At 51.4% G+C, this 20,123-nt stretch overlaps 1 protein-coding gene across 3 annotated transcripts; it reads right to left on the minus strand.

Annotated features, from left to right (window-relative positions):
* Positions 1 to 73: 73 nt before the first annotated feature.
* On the minus strand, positions 74 to 18,976 carry MAP4K1 (mitogen-activated protein kinase kinase kinase kinase 1; the record flags this gene model as incomplete). Of its 3 annotated transcripts, none has more annotated exons than XM_080909115.1 (32): positions 74 to 143; positions 750 to 805; positions 1,071 to 1,141; positions 1,223 to 1,312; positions 1,387 to 1,449; positions 1,714 to 1,888; positions 2,291 to 2,394; positions 2,563 to 2,621; positions 2,718 to 2,826; positions 3,937 to 3,997; positions 4,084 to 4,160; positions 6,281 to 6,320; positions 6,937 to 6,960; positions 8,195 to 8,277; positions 8,355 to 8,517; positions 9,168 to 9,210; positions 10,364 to 10,408; positions 10,498 to 10,541; positions 10,675 to 10,733; positions 11,994 to 12,072; positions 12,299 to 12,412; positions 13,231 to 13,312; positions 13,402 to 13,464; positions 13,851 to 13,982; positions 14,750 to 14,822; positions 14,911 to 14,953; positions 15,094 to 15,141; positions 15,230 to 15,285; positions 17,799 to 17,863; positions 18,456 to 18,546; positions 18,668 to 18,725; positions 18,878 to 18,976. In XM_080909115.1, 32 exons carry the CDS (start codon positions 18,974 to 18,976, stop codon positions 74 to 76), a joined length of 2,439 nt encoding a protein of 812 aa, XP_080765241.1. The 3 variants fall into 3 exon arrangements, with proteins under 3 accessions (XP_080765241.1, XP_080765239.1, XP_080765240.1); XM_080909113.1 differs by having other exon boundaries at positions 6,281 to 6,365; XM_080909114.1 differs by lacking the exon at positions 6,937 to 6,960 and having other exon boundaries at positions 6,281 to 6,365.
* Positions 18,977 to 20,123: the final 1,147 nt, after the last annotated feature.

Genomic DNA, 20,123 nt, shown 5'->3' on the forward strand with positions numbered 1-20,123 from the left:
AAGGACATGTTGCGGCCACTAGTGTGTCCATTAGGATTCGGCAGGCGTCTGTTTTTCAGGCCCTCTCAATGACTCATTCCTGGATGTAGAGGTTGCTGGGGGCAGTAGGGTCATCTGTGGGCCGTGTTTCCACCACCACAGGCCTGAAGAAGACAGAGGTCAAGGCATTCATTCATTCATTCATTTGTTCATTCTCAAAGTATTTAAGAGGAACTGCACCATTCCAATCCCAGGCTGTGACAATCACTAAGTCAGGCATGGTGACATATGCCTACAATCCCAATAACTGGGAGGCTGAAACAGGCAAATCTGGAGGTCAAGGTCATCCTCAGCTATGTAAAGGGTCTGAGGTTAGCCTGACCTATAAAGCACAATGACCTAAGTTCAATCTCTGCAACCCACATGGTAGAGAGAATCATCTCCGAAAAAAAATGTCCTCTGATCCCAGGTGCCCTCTGTGTCACATGCCCCCCAACCCCACTGTGATAAAAGAGAGAACTGGAGCCCACCCAGGGACATACATGCTATCTCATAGCAACAGCAGTAAAAGAAGCCATGGGGAGCTCACAGTCCCAATCTGAACTCAACTAAAGGGATGCAGGGAAGCATTGGGGTGCAGGGGCTTCTACTGTGGGCAGCCAAGGCTCCCAAGAGTCATGGTGGAGCTGGAGGAGGGTTTTCTAAGCCAGGGAAACCTCCATCCACATCAGCAGCCTCTCCTCCTCCCCATCACCCCTTCACCTCCATACCTGGGGGAGCAGAGCAGACGGAAGGTGAGGGTGGGGTCTCTCAGCTCCTGCAGCGGCTGTGAAGAAAGTGTCTGTGTCTATACTGAGAAGTAGGCCCTCCCCTCTTTACAAACATGGCTTCCTCAGGGTAAGTCTAACCCCAGACAACTGTAAAGAATAGATCAGGACCCAGGGACTCTCTGCGAGGTGAACCTGTTTCCACTTGCCCTGAAGCTTCCCTACATGAGTCTCCGTCCTGACTTAGGGCTTCTCCAAGCCCATTTAAAGGATGAAAAGGTTGAGGATGAAGGCAAGGGAGTGGTGTGAACTGAAGGACCCTACCTGTTCCGAGTCTGGAGCCCACACCTGAACTCCATGCTTCCAGAAGGCCTGGAGTCGATCTCCAACCATAGCTAGAAAGGAAGCAGTTGCCGGTGACCCTGAAGTCACAGAGCTCCCACCCTTGACCCTAGGCCCTCCTATCCAACACATACCCACAGCCTCGACCGCTTCTGTCATGGGGATCTCGGGGGTTCGAAGCCCGGGAGCTGGTGCCCCATCTGGGGTTACTAGCTTCAGGGTGCCTAGAAGAAAGTGGAAGGTTTTGTGCACAAAGCCTGGGTTGAGGACCAGGAAGGGAAAGGAGGAAGGCTCTTACCATCCATCAGCACCATCACCATGTCGTCCTTTACTTGGATCACCTGCACTGGTCCCTTGTGCTCTGTGCAAGAGGCAGGGGCTTAAGAATTAACTGCCTGGCTCTGTTCAACCAGCACCTCTCTGGTCCCCTGCCTTTCACACGCGCTCCACCCTGTTATGACCAGTCCAAGTAAGACCACACACTGTGCCCTCACTCGTCGTCCGGCTGCCCCTTCTCACAAGCCTACTCCTTTCCTAAAACCACGCCTTTTCTGAAGCCCCGCCCTCTTCCCGCAGCCCTGCCCCTCCCCTGCAGCCCCGCCTCTCGGCGGCACAGCCCACTCACCAGTGCTGGAGTCGTCCAGCCAGCAGGACAGCGCACCGAAGCGCACGGTGTGGAAGAGCACCGACTTTGCCGCCTGCCCGGGGCTCACGCCGATGCACACGGCCGGCAGCTCGGAGCCCGGTGTTGTCAGCAGTGCGAACACCGGCAGCGGCGTGGGCAGCGGGAACAGCACTTGCTGCGGGCCGGCACGGGGAAGTGACTCAGGGAGGCTCTGAGACCCGGGGTGGGGTGGGGGATGGGCGTGGGGTAGGTGGGGAGTCCCCTTGGAGAATTTCGGACTTCATTAGAAAGAAACAAAGCGTGCTTTTAGAGTAAATGTGGCTTTGCCCAGAGGCGTGTCGACCTGGCGACAGAAAGGCAGGAACCCCACTCCTACACACACACACACACACACACACACACACACACACACACACACCAGAGCAGCAAACCCTTGGAGCCTAAAATAATTAAGCTAAGATGTGAGGGGAGGGGCTTAAATATCAGGAAGTTAGCGATTTACTTATTTTTATGTGCTTGCAAGCACGTCTGTGTGAGGCTGTTGAGTCTCATGCTGCAGAACCCTCTACAAACTTACCCGGACAAGCAAGAATTTGTTCATTGGCTGGTACCACTGGAGCAGAACCACAGACGTCTCCAATGCCCCACAGAGGAATGGGCCCCCAGAGCTAGCACCTTCGGCTGTGGGAGTGGACAAGAATGGATCAGGGTCCCTGTCTCCTTCCAGGGTCACCCTCCATCTTTTCGAGGGTCCTGAACAGCATGCCACCATGCCTCGACCTTATTGGGTAGATAACTATCCAGGCACCAGCCCTCCCCATCACTCTGCACCCGGAGGTTGGCTCTCACCCACACAGCACGCCCGGCAGCCTTTGGTATCCTGAATCTTACTGGAGACCAAGTTCTTTCTGAAGGAGGAGGAGGAGTGAGAGGCTGCGGGGGGGGGGGGCGGGGGGCGCAGCAGCGGGGGCAGGGAAGCCAGTGGCGCCCTTTGGGGCTCCTACCTTGCCAGTAGCCTGTGAGGGCTGATGTGAGCGATGGGGCTTCCTGTTCTGACCTCTTTCCTTTCCAGCAGGCCGAGGATACTATGAGAATACAGGTGTGGGGTCTTCCCTGCAGTGTGTGTATGAGAGGGGGAGTAAGCAGTTAGAGGACTCCACCATCTGTCTCCAGCCCCCTGAAACTCCCCAACATGGATTTGCATAATCCCACTTTCCATTGAGACTTGAAAGGACCAGGGTGGTCCAGGCACTGTGATCTGCTCAGTAAAACAGACAACAGAATAAACTGTCTGGAGCTGGAGAGATGTCTCGGCGGTTAAGAGCTCTTCCAGAGGTCCTGAGTTCAAATCCCAGCAACCACGTGGTGGCTCACAACCATCTGTAATGGGATCTGATGCCCTCTTCTGGTGTGTCTGAAGAAAACATTAGTATATTCATATATAAAAATAAATAAATATTTTAAAAAATAAGCTGTCTGTGCTCAGAGCGCTGTTGCTCCTGAGAGGGGAGCTTGTGAGGTTGCCTCTGGCCTCTGACTCCCCAATGGAGCTGAGAGTGGTCTTGAACTCAAATCCTCCTGATGACACCTGGCACATATTTCAAAGTTTAACAGAAAACCCTACCAGTGCCAGGATTGGTGGTGCCTGCTCATAATCTCAGAATTTGGGAGGCTAAAGCGAGAGAGTCACCCTCAGTTGGAGGATAACCTGGGATACACAGTCTCAAAGCTGGGGGGTATGACACCAGGCGGTTCTGTTGAGGTCAAGGCCAGCCTGGTCTACAGAGTGAGTTCCAGGACAGCCAGGGCTACACAGAGGAACCCTGTCTTGGGGTGGGAATAAAGGGTAGGGTGCTGCTGGAGACATAGCACCTTACATACAAGGGCCCCATTACCAAACAACAAACCCTGTAACTCCTGTCTATCTTAATAGAGACTAAGTTCTGACTGTCAGACCCACCTGGCCCTGTCTCTTATGCTCTGGGATTAAAGGAGTGTGCCAACTACACCCGGAGATGTCAAAGTTAATTAACGTTGAATGAATGGACTGTAAAACATTAACTCACAACCAACTTGAGACGTGAAGCTATCGGAGCTCCGATTTGCAGATAGGAAAACCGAGGCTCAGTGGTGAGATTTGAACCTCAGGCGAACACTCAGTTTGTGCTCATCCACACCCGCCCTTAAGTCCTGGCCCTGCCCCTCCCTCTGCCACAGGCTAACCTGACAGGGACATGAGGAGGTTGTCGATGCAGTACAGCCAGGTTGTGCGGCCAGGGAAGATCTGCAGAGAATGGGGTGACTTCCGTGATTCCCATGACCCTGTGCCACCCCACCACCACCACCGCCAGCACTGACCCCACCCCTCACCATTTCCAGCGTGGCCTCCTGATCATTCCGGTTCAGTATGAAAATGCCTTCCTCTGCACCCAGGAGCAGGTGCTGGTCTGAGTGGACCAGACAAGGGGGTTGCTGGGGTCTCTCATCGTGGAAGATGGACCTCCCAGGCCCTCACCTCAAACCCACCCTTTCATACAAATGCCTCTTGCAGCCTGACATCCGCAGCCTCCTCAAATCTGAGCTTAACCTCTACTCTGTCCGCTTACGCCAGTCTCCATGACCCCTTCCCCTACCCCGCCCCTCCCTTCTGCGATTTGCCAATGCCCTGACCCTCCAACTCTACTTCCTGCAGCAGCCCTGTAGCCTCGCCCCTTCCTCCCCCGTGCCTGTCTCCAGACCCTGATCTTTGACCCCGGGTCCCCAAGGTAGCCTTTTCTATCCGGTGGGACTGACTGATCAGCTCTGGTAGCTGTCATTTTTAAAAAACGATTTGCTTTTCTTTTATATGGATAAGTGTCTACATGTGTGCCTCTGCACCATGTACATGCAATGCCCTCAGAAGCCAGAAGAGGGCGTGGGATCCCCTGGAACTGGAGTTAGAGAAGACGGTGAGCCCCCATGTGGGTGCTAGAAAAAAAAAAAAAAAGCTCGTACTCTTAGCCACTGAGCCTTCTTCCCAGCCTGTCTCTTGTTTTATGAGATCTGGTCACAAGTATCCCACTGGCCCTTGAACTTGCTATGAAACCAAAGTTGACTTTGATTTTCTGATCCTCCTGCCTCTTCCTCCAAAGAGCAGGGATTACCAGTTCGGGCTATTATGCTTTTTGTCTGTTTGCTTAAGAAGGCTCTCATTAGCCAGGCAGCGGTGGCATACGCCTTTAAGCCCAGCACCCAGGAGGCACATGCAGGTAGATCTCAATGAGTTTGAGGCCAGCCTGGTCTACAGAGTTCCAAGACAGCCAAGGCTACAGGGAGAAACCGCTTCTCGAAAAACCTAAAACAGGAAAGAAAAATGAGGAGATAGAGGAAGATGAAGAGGGGGAGGGGGAGAAGAAGAGAAGCCTCTTGCTATACGGCTCAGGCTGGCCTCAGGCACGTGATGATCCTTTTACCTCAGCCTCAGTAATGCTGTGCACCTCTGCTCCAAGACTCTTACGTCATTTAATACTGACGCCTCAATCTCATCCTCCCTCTGCGATCTACTGACTCTGTCCTTTTCTGCTGTAGTCAAACCCATCCCCCACCCCAAACTGATCCCAATCTCTACGGCCAACATGCAGGTGACCTTCATCTTCCATTGGGGCTCCATCACGCTCCCCTAACTGTGGACGGTCTTTTCTAGACCCCGCTGGCCTCTAAACTCTAGTTTAGTAACTGTTTTCCAAGGCATCCCCTCTTGGATCCCCAAATCCCAACAGTTACCACAACTTCTGCTCCAGACTGGGCCAGGCCAACATCACTCCATTAAGACCCTCCCTCAGGAGCTGAGCACCTGCTGCTTTGAGAGAAGGATGGTGACCGGTTCCCAGCACCCAGGCTTAGGGCCCACAACTGCCTGTAACTGCGATCCTTACATGCTATTCCTGTTCATGTGCGCAGACCTAAACACAGCACACACCTGTTGATGGCTTCCCAGGGAGGAAATGTCAGTTTTCTATTAAGAGCTAACCATCTTCTAGTGGATGGCCCCACAGTCTTAAGAAAAGGAACAACACAAATTTGGGATGGATGGACGGATGGAGAGGTGGGGCTGGATCTGGGAGGAAGGCAAGGCGAGAATGTAGTATTGTATGACATTCTCAAATAGCTAATAACAAGTCTGTTTTTTTAAGAAGACATCTAAAAACTAAAAATGTAGTAAAAAAAAAAAAAAAAAAGGAGAGAGAGAGAGAGAGAGAGAGAGAGAGAGAGCTTCCTGGGGCTGGAGAAGTGGCCCAGCGGTTAAGAGCACTTGTTGCTCTTGCAGAGAACTTGGTTCAGTTCCCAGCACCCATATGGCAGCTAACAACCAGTTAACTCCAGTTACAGAAGATACAGGGCCCTCTCTGGCCTCTGTCAGCACTGCGTGAACGTAAGTGACGGACAGGCGTACCTGCAGGTAAAACGGTTCATACGTAAAATTAAAACAAAAAAAAATATTCTCTCTGTCTTTCTGTGCTTCCATTAGGGTCCCTGTCATCCCCCTGGCTCCTCACCCCAGGTTCTCCTGGGCCTCCTGAATGCCCACCTTTCGTAGAGGGATGTGTCCAAGCAGCTGTGCTGTGGATCTGGAGGGGACAGCCGTTGAATAATTTCACAAGAAGGGTATACTCCTGGATGGCCATGGGCAGTGGACAGCAGGGAGCAGAGGACAGGAAGGTGCAGGGTTCAGACTCTGCCCATGCCTCCGAGGCATAGGACTCCCCCGTACCCCCCACTCTAACCCCTCCATCTGGGTTCTGCCTTTCACGGTCTCATTTACCATGGTTAGGGTTTAGGGTATGGTCCAAAACATATTACATGAGATATTTCAAAAACAAAAATGTTCATTTAGTTTTAGTTTTTTTTTTTTTTTTTTTTTTTTTTTTTTTTTTAAAAGACAAGGTCTTATTGTAGCCCAGGCTGGGCTTGGATTCTCTATGTAGCCTAGGCTGGCTCTCAACTCCTGACCCTCTTGCTTCCACTTCCAAAGTGCTGGGTATTACAGGTGTATACCACCATATGCTGATTCTTCGGTAAATCTCTTATTTTGCCTATCAACGAACCCCCCCCATAAATATGTATCTTGTTGGAAAATATAGAATTGGGTACTAGCCAGTTTGAGGCACCCATTGGGGGTCCTGGAATGGATTGTCCACTGATACGGGGGGATGTCTTATATCTAACTCTGAATAAGCTACTTACCTCTCGGCCCTTCTTGTTCTCCATCTGTGAACAGAGAACAGCCACCTCTAGGACACCCTTCCCCTCCTCCAGTTTTTTTTTTTTTTTTTTTTTAAAGCAGAGTCTCACTATATACCTACTTGGCCTAGACCCTCCCCCTCCCCCTCACGCCTACCTTTGCAGATAATGGATACAGAAAGCAAGGCTATGCTGTCTTCCACTGAGCCACGCACCCAGTCCCTCGCTGTTGAACTAGACAAGTTCTTCCTGGCGAACTACTGCCCCAACCTTTCACAGCAGGATTCTAGGTAAGTCTTCTGCTGACAACCAGTTTTGTTTTGTCAACTTGACACAAACTGAGTCACTTGGAAAGAGAGTACCATAACTAAGAAAATGCTTCTGTCAGATCGTGGGACATTATTATTATTATTATTATTATTATTATTATTATTATTATTATTATTACCAATTAATGGGAGAGGCCAGGCGAGGGCTCAGCCCTCATTGGGTGATACCACTCTTGGGCAGGGGAACCTGGGTTGTATAGAAAAGCAGGCTGAGCAAGCTATGAGGAGTGAGGCAGACAAAAAGCATTGTCCCTCCTTCACCTCTGCCTCAGGTCCTGCCTCCAGGCTCCTGCCCTGGCTTCTCTTCATAGTGGACTGTGAAGTGGAAATGTAAGCCCTTTCCTCCCTAGGCTGGTTTTGGTTGGCCTTGTACCATCGTGATGGGAAAACTAACAGGAAGGGCTCAGGTGCATGTCTAACGCCCAGCGCCCAGCCCTGCGGCTCCCCACCGCCCCGCCTCAGCGCCCCCAAGTGCATGGTTCCCACAGAGTATGTGGTATCTATATTCATGTATGAAGGTTTGCACTTTATGAAGACATGAGATAGGGGCTCAGAAGGAGAGCACTGGCTGTGAGGAACTGAGTTTGGACCCCCAACACCCATGTTAAAAAAACGAGACATGACTACAATCCTCTGTAACCCCAGAGACAGAAGGATCCCTGAGGCTTGCTGGCCACCAGCCCGGCAACAAGTTCAGGCTGATCCTCTGTCTCGAGAGACAAAGCCTGACGTCTGATGGTCTCCTCCAGCCTCCATATTTGCACCAACACACACACCTGTGCATACGCCACTCACCCACGCACACACTCATACACATCCCACAAGATCAGTGTCAGGCACAAAGGGCTCCATAAATGTCACCTATCAGATGCCACCCCCTCATCCACTGGGTTTCCCTTCGCCCAGCCTGAGACCCGGTAACTCGCTCTTACCTTTCCCCTCATCTTCTCCTTCCTAGGCGGTAGGAGTGGGGGCTGGCCTGGCTCGGGAGCCTTTGGGTTCCAGAGCGTGGGATCTGGTGGGAGTTGAAACGGAATCAGACCAGGAGACTTCCACCCCTGCCCTTCTTCCTCCCCCAGGGCTGCCCTGTACCTGAGTGGGCTGTGAGGTGAGGGCTGCGGGTGGCTGGGGGAGGTCCAGGGCGGGGGATCCGTGGAGGAGGCCCGCTGGCACACCGCACCAGCACCCCTGGGCTCAGTTGTCCGTCATCCTTAACTACTCCAGAGCCATCATCTGATGGAGACCGAAACTTGGGCTTCAGAGTCAGGAGTATGGGAGAGACAGAAACACAAGAGGTTCATCAGAAGACAGCATACCTTGCACCCCAAACCCCACCTCCTCCAGGACCAAGAATTAGCCATATCTATGACCCTCCCCATGACACCCTGCCTTGGTTCCACCATTTCCCAGACCCACATCCTCCCAGGAGAGGGACATCAGCACACACCAGGAAACAAAGAGTTAATCCTGGACACGCCCAGCTACTTAGCTAGTTCTCACTCCACCGGACACCCCAGACACCCTGCCACCCAGCCTTGCTTTAAACAAACAAATTTTTGTTTTGAGACAGGGTCTCGCTAAGTCACCGTGTAGCCCAGGCTGGCCTTGAACTTGCTACACAGCTAAGAATGATTTTGAACTCTCGATCGTCCTGCCTTCACTCCCAGAATGCAACACCACACCCAGATCCAGGGAGTTTCTATATATACATCCATCTTGAACCCCACGTGCTTTTTTTTTTTTTTTTAAGATTTATTTATTTTATGTGAGTACACTGTAGCTGTCTTCAGACACACCAGAAGAGGGCGTAGGATCCCATTACAGACGGTTGTGAGCTTCAAACTCTAAACATTTAAAAACATCCCAGCATCAAAGGACTTGGCCTCAGTACTCCCAGGGCCTTACCTTGGGGGGCAGTGGAGGAGGGGTGTTCTCTGAAGGGGCGGGACTGAAACACAAAGACAGGGTGAGCAGGTGTGGGCTCCAGGGACAAGATGGGATGCTTCAGGCTTATGGCCTGGGGCTGAGGGACAGTTGGGTACAAGCAACTTAGCGCCATGGCTGGAAACAGCAACAGCAGCTCTGGACTTTTACATGGTGTCCACGAGAGGACACAGGTCCTGTTTCCCTCCTCCCACTCTAGCCCTCCTCCCACACACATGTGGTAAGGAACAAACAGGGGCAGGGCAAGGAGAATGTGGGGACATGGGACGGACTGCTGGGTGCAGCTGGAAACCTGGGGCTCAGACCCTGACTGGTAGGACATCCCCGTGATTTTTGTGTGAGATCAGTCTGTAATCTCACTTAGAAAGCGAAGGCAGGAGGATTGAGAGAGTTTCAAAACCAACATGGGCTACAGACTTGGAGCTGGATGAGAAAATGACCAAGACTTGGGGGGAGAAGGTTGGGGTTTGAGCCTAGGAAAGGGGCAAGACGCCAGAGCTGAGGTGGTCAAGGGTGGTCAGGCCTGGGACCGCGGGTAACTAAAGAGCCCAACTGGGGAGTGGATAAAAAGTAGAAGGCGCCAGACCTGACTAGGCAAGTAATACCAGTTATTTGGAAAGCTGAGGCAGGAGGATTACCTGGGATACAGAGTAAATTCAGTTCTAGCCTGCATAACTCAGTGTTACCTTGTATCAAGTTCAAAAGTAGAAGAAGCTAGCCATGTCCTTAATCCTAGCATGTGAGAGGCAGAGGTAAGTAGATCTCTGTGTATAGGGCTATCTTGGTCTAAATACAGAGCTGGGGCTACATAGTGGGATTCTGTCTCGTTTGTTTTTGGTATTTCTTTCCCTTCTGTTTTTCAGACAGTGTTATTTCAGCCTTGTCCGTTTTGGAGCTCACTCTGTGGACCAGGGTGGCCTCCGACTCAGAGATTTGAGAGAGTCCAGGGGTCAGAGGTGAAGGTAGAGGGTCCAATGGGTTTGGGGAGCACGGATGGAGAAGAGGAGGGAAAGTGGAAGCTGCACTGAGGGTTATCAGAGTTCAAGCATTGGGGTGAAAAGATAGGAAAGGTTGGGGTCTGGGGTAGAGGCTGGGAAGACACAAGACAGGTTCTCGGGTGCTGAGGAGCTACAGTGAAGGATTTGTGGGGGTCTTACATGTCCACATCATCATAGTCGTCATCAGAGTCTGAAAGTTGGCTCCTGAAGAATGACAGGCATGACCCTTAGGTGGCTCCCACATACCCCCTCCCCCTCCCCTCCAGCCCGGAGGAGGGGGAGGGGTCCTGGACCTGGGACTGGTGCTCCTGAAGTCTGCAGGGGGCTGTAAGAGAACCTGTGGGATGGGGGAAAGAGTAAGCACAGCACAGGGCAGGGGGGGAGGGGTGGGGGGGTTGGGGAGGGGGACGTGGGGAGGGGGAGGAGGAGGGGATGCCTCTGGGGAGAGCCCAGGAGGCCACTCAGCTCACAGTGTCAGCCTGAGATCTGCAGTCCACGCATCTGGGCCTCTGGAATTCCATATGCCACCCTGGGAAGGGAGGAAGACCAGTGAGGGGCAGGGCCCTGGGAAGTGGGCGGAGACAATCCAGTGAGGGGCAGGGCCCTGGGAAGTGGGCGGAGACAATCCAGTGAAGGATGCCGCAGGGAGAGTGTGGGTAGAGATGGGGAGGGGCGGGGCTGGAGTCTGGACCTTAAGGGCAGCTCCTGTCCCTTGTGGGAGGGGCCTTTGTTTTGAGGGGTCTTGTTTGGGGGGGACCATGGGTGGCAGCAGAGAGGTAGAGGGCACAAAGTAGCTGTAAGGCATTTGTTTTGGGGGCATTAAGTAGGTATTAATCTCACAGGATTTGTTAGTGGCAGTGGTGCTTGTGGTTGATTGGTTTTTTGTTTTGTTGGTTTTTTTTTTTTTGTTTTTTTTTTTTTGGTTATTCTTTGTTTTGGTTTTTCAAGACCGGGTTTCTCTGTGTAGCCCGGACTGTCCTGAAATTTGCTCTATAGACCAGGCTGCCCTCAAGCTCAGAGATTCACCTGCCTCTGCCTCTGGAGTGCTGGGATTGAAGGTTTGCGCCATGACTGCCGGCCTTTTCTTTTTTTTTTTTTTTCTTTTCAATGTATAAAAAATTACGTGTATTTATTTGTTTTGTGAGAGGGAGGAGCCTGTGCATTAGAGGTCAACTTGCAAAAGTTGGTTCTATCCTTCCATATGCCTTAGCAGCAAACACCTTCTCCCACTGAGCCCTCTCACTGGCCCTCCTATTTATTCTTAAGACAGGCCACACAGGAGTGACCATGAAGTTCTGATCCTCCTGCCTCCGCTGCCCAAGTGCTGGGATCACAGCTGAACTTCAACCTAAGACCTTGTGTACATGAAGCAAGTACTCTACCAGCTGAGCTATAGCCCCAGCCTGTTCTTGCGAGGTTTTGGTCTTTGTGGGGTTTTTTTGTTTGTTTGCTTGGTTGGTTGGTTTGGTTTGGTTCTTTTTTCCTGTCACTGTTTTGAGACAGGGTCTCACTGTGTCACCCTGGCCTGGAAGTCACTATGGAAAACAGGCAACCCTGGACTCACAATGATCATCCTGAGGGTGGGATTAATGGTATACGCCACCATGCCTTTAGGCCAATTCTTGAAGTTTCTTTTGAGTCAGAGCTGGAGGGTGGTGTCAAGGGACTGAGGAGAGAGGACTCTACAGTCAGTTTGAGAGTTACATGGCTACAAAATTCTTGAGATTTGAGCCCATGCGTGCTAGACAGTGTGCGTTGGTGGCCCAAAACTGTAGGGTTTTCTACTCACGACAGCAGTCTGTGTCTGGGATCCCCAGTGAGCTGGCCCGGTAGGTAGATTTGATCCGCCGAGGGATGGCAGGGGGTGGCTGAGCAGAAGGGTAGAGCCATGTCAGGGCTTACAGCCCTCTAATAGTCTTCCAGCAGCCCACCTCGAACCCTTGCTCTTCTAACTTCTGTATCCAACCCTGCCAGGCTTCCTGTCCTCCCGCCATTTTCCTTCTAACATATGTTTCCAGAGGGCCTTCCTGGCAGGAGGAGAAACCTGTGCAAAGGCCCAAAGGTCCCCACGTCCCTCTCCTCTAAGGCTCTCACCTCAGGCTCCTCATCCTCAATCTCAACAGGCAGCCCCTTCCCAGGATTCTTCATTTTGTCAAGAAGATCCAAGATCAGGCCTCTGTTGAGCCCTGGCTGGGACACCAGCTGATGCTGTGAGAGGGGGCAGGGGTCAGAAGGCTGGCATGGTGAGGAGGGGAGGTTAGGGGCCTCCTGTAAGAGAATGAATGCTCCAGGGTGCAGCTGAGGGAGAACAGAGGGGGAGCTGGGAGACTCAGGGGCCCAGAGATCCTGAGAAGTCTTGAGGAGTTAGAAGAAGGTTCCCGGAGGGGAGGTAAGGAATTCTAGGATGTCCTAGAAGCCACCAGGCTTGGTGAAGACTCTCAGGAGCACGTGGAGGCCTTTGGGACTTGGCAAATTCCAGCAACTCAGGAAAACTTAGGAAGCTCTGGGGTAAAGCCAGATATGGCGGCTCATGCCTGTCATCTCAGCCCTTGCGAAATGGAGTTTCAGAAGTCCAAGGTCATTCTTGGCTATATATCAAGTATGAGGCTAGCCTGGGCTACATGAGACCAAACAATACATACACATACACACACAGAGAGAGACAGAAAAACAGAGAGAGACAGAGAACAGGCACTAGGAAACATATAAGAAATAATAGTATTAATTTGGTTTGAGTTTCATTTTTGTGATAGGGTCTCATGTAGCTCAGATTCTCTATGTAACTAAATATGGTTTTGAACTTCTGATCCTCTGATCTGTCTCCTTAGTGCTGAGACTGTAGGCTTGTGCCTCCAGGCCTGGATCTCCCTATATAGTTTGGAAGGTCTGTGGGTAGAGTCCTGGGAAATTCTGAGGGACTAGGGCATTTGAAGGGGCCACCGGGTTTCTATGTACAGCTCTTGTGAGCTGTGGAAGACTTGGTAATCCTGGGCTGAAGGAACAGGGTAGGGAGGGGTGTGGCTTACAGTGAGCATCTTGGTGGCGCTGGGACGTTTCTTGGAGTTCTTAGTGAGGGTGACTTTGACAAAGTTGTGGAAGGAGGGAGACCTTGGGAGGAAGCCAGATCTGGTGTGAAGTCCTTTTCCTCACACCACACAGCCTTCCTCTTCCGGCCCTCAAGTCACCCCCCCCCTTACCATCTGCTCTTTTCCTTTAGCCGAGGAGGCTGGTAGCCACTCTTGGTCATGAGGAAGAGAACCCTAGATCAGTAGGGAAGAACATGAGGTTCAGATCTATGGGGACAGGCCTCAGCGTTTCAGGAGTTCCTCCATGGAAAGAGAACAGGGGAGTGTGGCTCAGTAGCAAGTGCGCAAGCCTGAGGATCTGAGTTCGAGTCCCCAGATCCCTTATAAAAAGTGGGCATAACCATGACTCTAGTGTTGATTTTGTCATGTAGCTCAGGCCAGCCTCGAGTTCCCCACCCCCATGCCTTAGCTACCTGAGTGCTGGGAAAAGGCAGCCATGCCTGGTTGGGAAAGCAATCTCTGCGAGAAGCTGTTTATGATGAGACCCCGGATGAGAATGTCTTGCTGCGCACAGAGGGCTACACCTTCAATGCCAGCACTTGGGAGGTTAAGGCCTTTACCTGAGAGGGTGCACATCAAAGAGCGGGGGCTGAAGTTCAGCCAGCTCGATGGCCGTGATGCCAAGAGACCAGATGTCACATAGCTCATTGTATCCACCTTTCAGGGCCACAGCTGCCACCTCCGGAGCCATCCTGTGGGCAGAGACCCTCAGAGAGCAAGAAGTGGCCCAGGGACAGGAGAGGAGGTGGGGTGAGGGGAAATGTGGGCACCGACAGAGCCAGGGATGAAAGATCCCAAGACAAAGTTGCAGAAGGAGTTAGAAAAGGAAAGTGTGGGGGCGCTCAGTATCCAAGCACGCCGGAGGTTAAAGCAGGAGTTTGAGGCCAACCTGGGCTACGGAGTGAGGCGTTGAGTGGAAAACAGGAGAGAGGGAGGAAAGGACACAGAAGCTGGGAGGACGGCTCAGTGGCACAGAGATGGTTTTGAACCTTAGCTTCAGTCCCTAAGACAAAGCAAAGGCTCAGAGCCACAGGCTCGAGAACAGAAATAAGATAAAGACGGTTGGGGCGAGATAGGAATCAAGGTACAAACCAACCCAAGCTGGGCCAGGTGGTGGTGCAAGCCTGTAATCCTGAAACTCTAGGAACTGGAGACAGGAGAATCGAGGAGTTCAAGGCCAGCCTGAGCTATGGGAGAACCTGTGTTGTCAACAGTAACAACAACAACAAAACAACAACACTACACACACACACCACAACTACCACCACTGAAATCCTGAACACTAAGAGAAACAGGCACAAAGGGCCAGAAAGAGAGGAAGTTGAGTGGAAAGTCAACAGGGGTCCTAGAGAAAAAAGCAGTTTTTAGTAGGAGAAGGCAGAGCCAAGGACTTCCTGGGGACCAAGATGGGAAGTGCCCCTGTTCCCATCCCAGCCACCAGCAACCCAACACCCCTCACCAGTATGGTGTTCCAATGAAAGAGAGGCGTCTGGCCAGTGTCGCCCCGATCTGGGCTGAGATCCCGAAGTCAGCTGGAGGTAGAGACAGAAATAATGTGTGTCTGCCCCATCCCCTCTTCAACCTCCCCAGCTCCCTGGGTATCCTGTGAGCCAGACTCACCCATCTTAACCTCCCCAGAGTCATTGATGAGGATGTTGGCTCCCTGGGGACCAGAGGAGGAATTAGAGGCTGACAGCGAAACCTCTTTCCAGTGCTCCTTTGCTTCAACCCCTGTGACTCCTCCCTAAAGCTCAAATGCCCCCCCATGACCCTCCCTCTGTGACACTCCTGTCCCCATTCTACCTTGATGTCTCGATGTATCTTCTTCTGTGAATGCAGGTAAGCCAGTCCCTGGGTGAGATATGGGCAATGGCCGGGTGAATACCTTTTGCCTTGCAAAAGCCCTGCTTGCTTTGGGAGTCCCCTGGCCCCTTCTCACCTGAAGCACTTCCCGGCACACATAACTGATCTGAAGCTCAGACAGAGAGCCGGTCACTGCAAAAGACATCCAAGCCAGGCCAGGTGTTGGGAGAAGAGCCAGGAATCCTGGCTCTCTGGGGTCCCCAGCCTCCCTTGACCCATGACATCTGATAGGATGTCCAAAGAGGACGCTTTAGATGGGACAACCGGAAAGGGGAGAGAGAGGATAGTAGCTGCCTGAAAGGTGGTTGCTCTTGCCTGTAATCCAATTACTTGGAAGGCTGAGGCAGGAGGGTTGCCCTGAGTTTGAGGCTAGCTTCAGCTATATACCAATATACAGGCTACATAGAAAGACCTGTTTCCAAAACAACCAAGAGCATTTGAACAGGGGAGAAGAGTGATAGACAGATAAATAAGCAGCTATAGGGCAGAGGAAGAGTCACTCAGCAAATAATTACAATAGCCCTACTCTGTGCCAGGGGTCCTGGAGACACAGGACCAAGCAAGATAGTCATCCCAAAAGGCTGGGGACATGATTCAGGAGAAAGGCATTTGCCTGGAATCCCCCAGTGAGGGGCTGCAGGTGCAGCTCAGTGGTAGAGCCCCTGCCTAAAATCCCCCAGTGAGGGGCTGGGGGCGTGGCTCAGTGGTAGAGCCCCTGCCTAGAATCCTCCAATGAGGGGCTGGGGGCGTGGCTCAGTGGTAGAGCCCCTGCCTAGACCCCCCCCCCAGTGAGGGGCTGGGGGTGAGGCTGAATGGGGCTGGGGGCGTGGCTCAATAGAGTCTAAGCCTAGCATATGGAAGTCCCCAGGTTTTACCTGCAGACAACTCCCTGCTTTCATGGAGAGAACACTCCAAGACAAATAATATATAAGATGGAAAGACTGGAGGAATAGCTTTTGCCTGTTATTCCAAAAACGAATAAGAAATAAGGGCTGGAAAGATGACTCAGAGGTTAAGAACACACTGACTGCTCTTCTAGAAGTCCTGAGTTCAATTCTCAGCAACCACATGTAAAAACCATCTGTAATGAGATCCGATGCCCTCTTCTGATGTCTGAAAACAGCTACAGTGTACTCATATAAATAAAATAAATTTTTAAAAATAAGAAATAAGGAAAAACATATAATGTAAGGTAATAATGAAATATAATACTAATTAGTAAGAAACAGAGCCAGGAACAACAACAGGAAGTATGTGTGGGAAGAGCTATGACATTTTACACATGCTGGTCAGCAAGGCTACCATATAAAGCGGAGGAGGTGGTGATGGGTCTGACTCTGCAGGAGAAAAGGAGCAATGGCAGGAGGTGGGGCGGGGGGCAATGGTCAGAACCAGAATAAGCTTCCCTTTGGAGGCCTATGGGAGCTGAGGGAGGCTCTGAATGGGGTGATGTGGGGGCAGGGAAGATGAGCAATGGCTGGGATACAGAGACAGAAAGACACAGCATCAGAGCAGAGGAAGACATGAGCAGAGAGATCAAATGCAGGGAGACAGACGTATTTTGGAAGGCGAGCAGGGTTAATGAAGACAAGAGAAAGATGGGACAGAGGGTGTCAGGCAAACAATGGGACTTACACAATGGCTGGGTGAGTCACTTCCTGCCTATTGGCCTCAGTTTCCCGTTCTGGAGGAGGTTTTGTGTTGCCCGATCCATCCTACCAGACGAGCATTCTACCACTGAGTTATGGTGAGACCTTTTCAGACATTTGAAATCTTGGGCTAGCTAGAGTTAGAGAGGTGAATACCAGAACTTCCGACAAGGCTGAGGTGTAGACCAGCTACTGAAAAGGCTAAGGCAGTGAGATCACAAGTTCAAGGCCAGCCTGGGTAAGTTGTTGAGACTGTTGGAAAATAATAAGTAAAAAGAGGGCTGAGGAGCAGCTGCAAGAGAAATTGAAGGGATATGTTAAGAATACATTGTATACCTATAATTACTAAAGAATAGATAAATTAATTTAAGTTTAAATTAAGCCCTCAAAGAATAAATTAATTTATTTTAAAAAGTGGGTAGGTATTAGCGATCTAGCTCAGAGTGCTTGCCTAGCAAACATAAGACTCTAGGTTCAAAATAAACTACACCAAAAACAAAAAATGTGTGTGTGAGAGAGAGAAAGAGAGAGAGAGAGAGAGAGAGAGAGACTCGCTAGACCCAGAAATTCATTGACTGCCTGCCGAAAAATCTGAGCAATTAATCTGAGTTAGAGAATGCAGAAATAGGCCAGGCATGGTATCACATGCAGTGACTCTCAACACCGGGGGTGGTAGAAGGCAGAACTCTGTAAGCTGGACACAAACCAGAACTACATAGTAAGAAACCCTTCTCAAAAAAAGAAGGAAGAAGGAAAGAAAATGCAAAACTGCCCCAACCCGGGGATAGTTTTTGGCAAGAAAATATAGATATCCAGACAAAGAAATGAGTGGGAAAAGACAGGCAGGACCCACAGGCGCTGGAGGGCAGGGTCCCCAGCATCATCCAAGGCTCATGGTACGGTGTGAACTGGGAAGGCAGCTCCCAGGATAGACAGACAGACAGGAGAGGTGGACTGATGGTAGAAGGTGGCCTATTGTCCCCTTGTCCTTCTAACCTTGGTAGATGTCTTGGAGGGAACCGGCTCCACAGAATTCCATGCAGATCCACAGCTTCTGCAGCCTATAGGGTGTCAAGAGAGCAGGGATGGTAGTGAGACCTCCCAGGGCTGTCTCACTCGGTCCTGTTCCCATGACACAGAAGGTTGAGCAGAGGCCAGGAGGTGTGCATTCCAGAACAATTTGATTGGAATTTAGGTCTTTGGTTCCAACCCAAGGGCACCCCACTGCCATCCCAGGGTAATTTAGGGGACAGGGCAGAGAATTCATGGAGAAACAAACAAGACAAAGAGTCCTGGGTTTAAGGAACAGATGTCATTATTGGGGCAACTGAGATACTATCTTGGGGGCCAAAGAATTTGGGGGTGCATATTAAAGCAGCAGAGTAAAAAATGGGTGATATGGGTGATACAGACCAGTGAGAGATTTGATTACAACGAAGAAAGTTCTAGAATAGACCTTCAACTAGTGGGTACTCAGTAAGAAAGGCAGAATTTCAGACTGGAAATCCAACTGGAATGCCCCAATTAATAGTAAGAGTCCTCAGGTTGGAGGTCAAGTTAGGGTATCTGGGTCACAAATGGTAGTTTAGGTCTGAGGACCTAGTGCCGGGTCAGAAATAAGGAGCTGGGTTGGGGGATGGGCTAAGACATCACCAGAGGTAACTGCCATGGTAAGCCACGATGTTGGCGTGCCGGCAAGTTTTCAGCATGAGAATCTCCTTCTGTAGGGTGGAGACATCATCATCTGTGAGGAGAGGCAGGAGAGAAAAGGTGGCTACAAGCAGGGGCTCACAGAAGTGTTCCCCTTATCCCAGGAAGTATAAGGGCAGGGATGGGGAAGAAGTTTCTGGGGTCCCCACTCTTACCGGGCTCCATCTTCACCATCTTCAAAGCCACTAAGTCCTTAGACACCTTGTCGCGAGCCTTGTAAAGGGGAAGTTGGCCATCAGACAGGCTCAATAGCTTGCATCTCTGAACCGAGGTCAAGGCCCCGGCATTCTCTTACACTCCTGTTTGTCGGCCTCACCACAACTATCCCAGTTTTGATGGTGGAAGAGACAGAAGGGCTTTCTCACCTTGAACACTTCTCCATAGGTTCCACCACCCAGTCGCTGCAGTAGATCATAGTGTTCTCGAGGGTCCTTATTAAAGATGTCAGGGTCCACAAGGGCCATCCCTGGAGGCCGGGGCTGGGCCAGTGCCCAGTAGGCCAACAGGGCCTCAGGGCTCAAGCTTTGGTATAGCCCTCTGTCTCCACAAGTCCTGGGCCCGCCTTGACTCTGTGGGCTGTGGCCTTCCCCCTCCCCACTCTCGCTTCCTGCCCCAGCTGCAGGGCTGTGCAGAGGGCTCCACCCCTGTCCCCTGGGTTCTGCCTTGGGACCCATGGAACTCCCCTTTTCCCCCTAAAGGACACTATGTAAATAAGATGCAAACGTTCTTAAATGCAACCTGGGGCTGACCTTGCACCCTCTCCCCAACATGCTCCTATTTTGGGAGGAGTCACAGGTTAAGGTTGAGCCTCTGCTGGGTACTTGAAGATTTGGAGTCAAGCCAGAGGTTGCAGGCTTGACAAAACTCTGCACAAAGCTGGCTGAGTAGCACAGAGGACTGTTTACTCTTGACACTTGCATGTGACTTAAGTGACAGCTGAGCTCAGGGCACCTGCCCACATGGCACATTGTCTGTGCATCGCTTCAAAAGTGTATGGCATCTGTGGCAGACGTGGGGCACTTGTTAGTAGTCCCTACGCGGAGCCTGATTGAGACTCCAGGGTGCCACGGTAATCCATTTGCCTTCCCAGCCTCCTAGCAGAGAGCACTGTAGCATCGCGGAATGCGAGTGGGGACCAGGGTTTGGGGCTTATTAGTGAGGAAGTCAGGATACGGGATGCTGTCTCGGACACACAAGTCGGAGACAAGAAGGGCTTCAGAAAGCATCTCCACCTGACTAAACGCAAAAAATGAAGCTGGAACCCTTCAGGCGTCTAGTCTCATTTACGGCTACGCATGCGTACAGAGACTCAGCCCCCCCACCCGGTACAACTCCAGCGCACGCGCGTCGGAAACATAAGTACAAATTTGTGCAGCCCGGGAAAAAGCTTAGCCCGCCTCCTGGCGCCTGCGTAGTAAGGCCGACTAAACCTTTTCTCATGTAATTGGTCTCATTTAAGAGAGACCAATGCGCATGCGCAAATTACAACCGCTGAGAGGAAATTACGTAGTAGAAAAAAAAAAAAGGTGCGGCTGCCGGAAGCGCCTTTCCCTTTGCCTTCCTCGTAAGAGCTGGAGAGAGGGTGTGACGTAGGTTCCGCTTCCTGCACGT

The sequence above is a fragment of the Micromys minutus genome, assembly GCF_963924665.1.
Source record: "Micromys minutus genome assembly, chromosome: 32".
Taxonomy (NCBI): Eukaryota; Metazoa; Chordata; class Mammalia; order Rodentia; family Muridae; genus Micromys; species Micromys minutus.